This window comes from Rhinolophus ferrumequinum, chromosome 16 (assembly GCF_004115265.2).
Source record: "Rhinolophus ferrumequinum isolate MPI-CBG mRhiFer1 chromosome 16, mRhiFer1_v1.p, whole genome shotgun sequence".
In the NCBI taxonomy this organism is placed as follows: Eukaryota; Metazoa; Chordata; class Mammalia; order Chiroptera; family Rhinolophidae; genus Rhinolophus; species Rhinolophus ferrumequinum.
This window is the reverse complement of record NC_046299.1, coordinates 30099139-30105138: the sequence shown is the minus strand read 5'-3', so window position 1 is coordinate 30105138 and position 6000 is coordinate 30099139. Positions and strand designations below refer to the sequence as shown.

At 41.0% G+C, this 6000-nt stretch overlaps 1 protein-coding gene across 9 annotated transcripts in view; it reads right to left on the bottom strand.

Moving 5' to 3' along the window:
- Window positions 1–6000, bottom strand: part of CPEB3 (cytoplasmic polyadenylation element binding protein 3) — a 169488-nt gene continuing 163488 nt past the window's right edge. For 5 of the 9 annotated variants that reach the window (XM_033130843.1, XM_033130834.1, XM_033130835.1 and 2 more), the window contains one exon: window positions 1–3227. In XM_033130843.1, the coding sequence (XP_032986734.1) occupies window positions 3000–3227 (228 nt within the window). In that variant the 3' untranslated portion in view covers window positions 1–2999. The remainder of the gene's footprint in view (window positions 3228–6000) is intronic. The other 4 variants (XM_033130840.1, XM_033130838.1, XM_033130839.1 and 1 more) reach the window with 1 other exon arrangement.

Sequence of the window (6000 nt, the reverse complement as noted above, 5' to 3'; positions counted from 1 at the left end):
TTTTTTTTTCTATTTTTTATACAAACAGTACAAACAGTATTGCACATAACAACAAATAGTCGAGGTTAGGTTATAGCCTTCAAAAAATCGACTAGTTCAAGTGTCACATCAAGGAAAGGCCACAACAGGACCTGTGATACCCAGTCAAGCTGCAGGTCAGAACACCTCTGTGTTTTAAAAAATAATTTTTTTTGAAGGACCCTCTCTTTTAATATAACATTAACAACTTGGGGGCACATTTATTTACAAAACAAAAGGGAACGTGTTATAATTTAATAAACTAAAAAAGTTCTCTTTAAAAAAATACAAACAGAAGAACTCTTTCACAATCCTGGTCAGTCGTGCACAATCAACGCTTGATTATAAATATACAAATTAAGGGAAAGTAGTTTCCACCATCTATTCACAACTTTCAGCACCAAATGGAGTTTATTTTTTTTGTAACCTGTTCTTTTGACAATGTTTTTTCGCCTTCACGTTAAGCATTAACGCTGTACGATCTTCCAGCTTTTTTTTTCCTTAAATCTCAGTGTTATTTTAGTACATGAAAGAGGGGTGCTTCTTCAAAAAGTTTTGCTCCTTTCACATAATTAGGTAGATTTCTGTAGGTTAGATATGATCTTTACTATTATAGTTATAAAGCTCTAACTTCTTCATTTTCAAAAAACACAAATAAGCATGAAAAAAATAAAGTTACCCATCTGTTAAATCATTTTTCTTGCAGAATTAAATTAATATATATTTTCTGAATAAACTTACTTAGAAAATATCATTTTCTCTCCTATATTTCAAAATTGAGGTATTGCAAAAGATCATGTCAGTCAGAAAGCATGCCTTTTTCCTTAAAAACAAACAAACAAAAAATCTTCAGCCAACTTTTGAAAACTTTCTAGAATACAAAAAGTAGTAGTGCATAACAAAATTTCTTGTACAGATGAAAAAAACCACAAACATAGAAAAAAAACAAACAGAAAACCACAGCTGGGCTGGGACAAAAGCAATTATTACCAAAAAGCCCAGAGTTAACCTCAAAAGGGGAGAAGTCTAATAAGCATTTTTAATCCAGTAAAAAACTATTTTGTTTTTCCTTTTTGAAAACAAACTAGAGTTTGAGAGCTGATAATTGCAACTAAACACTGGAGAAACAAAACAAAACAGAACAAAAACAAGCAATGTTAACTTAAGACAGTACAAGGACATCACAGCACATAAAACACAGCGATTTAAATCTATTCTGCAGTGTCATATCCAGTCAGATTGTCCCCAGAATTCCAAAACATAGGAAGAAGATTAAAAAAAAAAAAGATTTACATAGTCTCACAATCATTGTGTGTGTTTATATATTACTATCTGCAGGCCAAGAGTGAATGCTAAGAAAATGTCCATGGTAGTACTAGCAGGTCTTAATTCTATTCAAGCTTTACAGGATAAATCCAGGGAATTAAGTAGTTAATTTCTCACCCAGACAACCAACCCTGCCCAGGCCATCTTATTTGGTACAGACATTTCTTTAGCATCACCATCATCACGCAACTTTCTTAAAATGTGCCTAGTTTGTCAATCTGACAACTTATCTCTATATACTGTATATATTCCTAGTGTTTGTAAGCTAAGATGAGCTCTTTGGTTTTCTGGACAAGGTCTGAAGCTATGTAAAATGGTGCAAGCACTAGGAGATTGTAACTAAGAGCTCATGTGTTAGTTAATAGTATACCAGTTATGAACTGTCAAGTTCAGTAATGTCTGACACAGAGGCTTTAAACAGTTAAGTTTGATCACAGTTAGACATAATCACTTTACTATATAAAATAAATTGCACAATATATAACAGAGCACCGCAAAGTACTTCATCTACCATCCACAAATTTGCTTTAAGAATATCCTACACCTAGGTTTTATATTGGTTGTAATATAGGTCATCCTGTGATGGGCTCTTCCTAATTTCAGAAGCATTCCGTTTATTGAGGCATGCCTTCCTCCGGTCAATTACCAATTCTTTGAATGAAAAAAAAAAATCTTCTTTAAAAAAAAATCAGTATTTTATAGCTTATATAGATTCTTAATTTGTGCATTGTGGGAAGGTTTTATACTAGACATTGGATATAAAATTTATTGCATGCAGCAACCTGATTAAGTAAACATGCAGTCAGACATAGTGGCCTTCCGTTGAAGCTTTCTGAAGTCTATTCTGATCTTCGTTCGGCAGCTGATTCTATCCCTAAATCACAAAAGTGTGTTGTTGGTTTTTTTTTTCATTGATACCTTAGCCTGAATAGAGTATTATGGTATTAATAATACCATTTTAATAGCAGCAAAAGCTATTGCAGCATAAATTTACATAACACTAAAAGATCTAACCAAAATCCTCAGCAAAACAAAAATCAAACATGAAGGAAAAATAAAGATTTAGCTTATGAGGTATCCTTACATGTCAAAATAGGGAGCAACTAAAGGCTTATTTTCATTAAGGGTAATCCTTACTCTAAATGACCCCAACTAATAATTGCTGAATTGTTGGGAAGTGTTTGCTACATCTGCCACCTACTCTCGAGTATTACCTTTGGTAAGTCTTCTGCTAGGGGCAACTCTCTAAGTTTCTGAAAATAAGTGCATGCTCCAGTTCAAAAACAATCAGAACAACAACACAACAACAAACAAAAAAATCACAGACATCAACCTGATGGCCGCTGATGAGAATGGCAGTCTAGGTACTGTCACGAGTGACAAATCAGGTGTAAGAAATTAAGGTACCAAGCCGACAAAGGTGTGAATCAAAGTGCAAATCAGTACCGTTATACACTCTGCAATTTTGCATTATACTGGACATTGAGTTCAGTAATATGACTGTAAATAATAATAATAATAAAAAGACCCATTTCTTCTTTAAAAATCGAGAACGAATGCACAGATTTCCAGAACACTGTAAGCCCTGAGGCAGTGTCCTCTCTTTTCCCTCCTGTTATCGACTCCAGTACTTTGTGGCTGGGTCTGCCCCCGGCTCAGCTCCAGCGGAACGGGACGTGACGAGGGCGGTCGCCTCCCTCCTTCACCAGTGGTTTGTGGAACTCCCGCCCGGCACGGGAATGGATGCTCGCCCAGCAGTATTCGCAGTAATACTGCAGACAGGTGACGTTGGCACAGAAGAAGGGGGCGAACTTCCCACCACAGCGTGTGCCCTGGCACTCATCACACATCTGATCATCCAGCACATATGGCTTCACTTCCACCTGGACCCAAAGAGGAAAGACAGGGGAAAAAGGTTTAGCCACGCTTCCTCACGTTTCTCTGTTTCCAGTGTTGACAGCATAGCTGACTGATTATCTCAGTCAGAGGCCAGGATTGGACGTGGCCGAGAGTATGGGCTTCAGACGCCGCTCCTTCATTGGCTAGTTGTGTGACTGTGACAAATCCTTCACCTGTCTCCGGCTTCTGTGCGCTCTATCTGAATATCTGTGAGGTGGGTGCACACTCACACACACCTGCACACATTTATTTGTGTATCTGTAAGCTGAGTCTAACAGTGTCGACCGCAAAGGGTCCTGGGGAGGACGATGACAGGTAGCACACGAGCTGAAGGCCGGGCAGCATCTGACAATGGGGGGGAAGAGCGTTTTGGGGCCAGAACCAGTTAGGACAAAGCCTGGAAGCCGGCAAAGGCAGCGCATAGCCTAGAATGGTGTGACAGGAGCCAGGCCAGAGGGGACAAGTCACACTGCGGCTGGCAAGGCTCAAGGGCGGTGCTACTAGGAGGCCCTGGGCTCCATGTTTTCATGACAAAGCTTTAAAAAAACTAACATCCCCGGACTGTGTACAGTGGGCGGGAGAGGAAAGTGGGGCCTAGTGAGATGTTAAAAAGCTAACAACAGGCTTTTACATTTATTGGACTTTATGGCCCTATTCTCCTCCCAAGACTGGAAGCTTTAGTAGAGGAAAGCTGTTCATCATAGCCCTTTGGAGGCATTTTATACTCTAAAGAAGCAACGCTGTATTATGGGGGAACCAAAAGCAAGGACGAACAAAAGTCACCACAGTTTTCCCCTGTGTCTCCTTCCTGGAACCTCAGAAAAGGAACGACATTAATGTTTTCATCTCGAATGTTAGAAACCAGCACACGGGGGCATCTGTGACCAGGCTCCTTCCCACACTGACCGCCAGAGCTATTCTGGGGAAGAACAACTGCTGTGGCCACAGGTGCTGTGTCCACAAGGACCCACCGTTCTTTGACACCAGCGAACTCCCTGCACATTCAGGCTGCCTCTGGATGCAGCCAGGAGGTCCCGGCAGGGCAGGAGGTGAGTGGGAAAGATGGGGCCTGCCTCGCATCGGACTCTCTACTTCCCTCCTGAAGGCTCCTTTGCTGGCCTCCTCTGGTGTTGTGTCTCCAGCCATAAGCTCTAGTCCACAGGTCCACTGGCCAGACAGATATTTCTACTTGGAAGACCCACCTGAGAAGACCCGTACCAGCTCCTGGCTGCCCAGAGGGAAAAGGTCTTTACTCTGGCTCTAGTTCCCTTTCTCCTAGTTCCTCATCCTCAACCTGACAAGGGAGTAAGTGGGCTTCAAAAAACTTTCTCACATTCATCTCTGTGTCATAATTAAAACTTAAGGTGGGGTTCTGGGGTCACTTGCCTGGGTTCAAATCTAGGCCACGTTAGTGGCTGTGCAACCTTAGGCAAGTTTCTCAGCCACTCTGTTCTGTTTACTCATCTGTACACTGGAGGCAAAGAAGAGTTCATACTTTATGGGGTCCTGTGAGGACTAAGTGAGTTACACGTCTGGACACCATGAGCACTAAGCATAATTGTGATTCCTACTTCTTCCTCTCTAGTCCAGGCCATCTCGACGTGCCCGGATGTGCTCAGTGTCGATGGCCTCTGCACTGACCACCACGCTCCAGGCCTCCCATCGTCTATCCCTATGTCTCACCTGGCCAAAAGCCCTTCCGATTCTCCAGCGCCTACAGGACGAAGCCCAGCTGCCATGGTGTAATAGGGTACTTCCTGTCTCCTATTGGTTCAGTTATAAGCCAGAGACGAGACTTCATGATTTGCACCAATCTCTCTCCCAATTAATTTCCAACTCAGACTCTACATGGTCTTTATTTTTACTTGCACGTTCTTCCCACCTTAATGCTCTCCTTGAACACCCAGCCCACTCAACAATTCCTGTACCCAATGAGGTCCAACCTTTCTTCTTTTTTTCTTTCTTAACATAAAGTTAACAATTTTAAAGTGAACAAGTCAGTGGCATTTAATACATCCACGATGATGTACAACCACCACCTCTATCTAGTTCCAAAACATTTCATCACCCCAAAAAGAAACCCTGTACCCACTAAGCAGTTACTCAGCCCACGTCTCCCTCCTGAGCCCCTGGCAACCACCAATCCGGTTTCTGTCTCTAAGGATTTACCTATTCTGAATATTTTATGTAAATGGAATCTCATAACATGTGACCTTTCATGTCTGGCTTTTTTGACTTATCAAAATGTTTTAAAGTTCATCCGTGTTATAGTATTTCCTTCCTTTTTATGACTGAATACTACTCCATTATACGTGTATGTATATGTATGTATATACCACATTTGTTTATCCCTTCGTTGTGGATGGACATTTGGCTATTGTGAATGGTGCTGCTAGGAATATAGGGGTACATATATTTGTTTGAATACCTGTTTTCAATTCTTTTGAATATATGCCAAAGGAGTAGAATTGCTGGGATGTACAGAAATTCTATGATTAACATTTGGAAGAACAGGCAAATTGTTTTCCACTGAGGCTGTACCATTTTATATTCCCACCAGCAATGTGCCAGGGTTCCAATTTCTCTCTATACGCAGCGACACTGGCTGTTTCCCATTTTTGTGATGACAGCCTTCCTAGTAGGTGTGAGGAGGTACCTCATTGTGGTTTTGATTTGCATTTACCTACTGATACAGCATCTTTTCATGTGCTTGTTGGCCATTTATATATCTTCTTTGGAGAAATGGTCCTTTGAAAA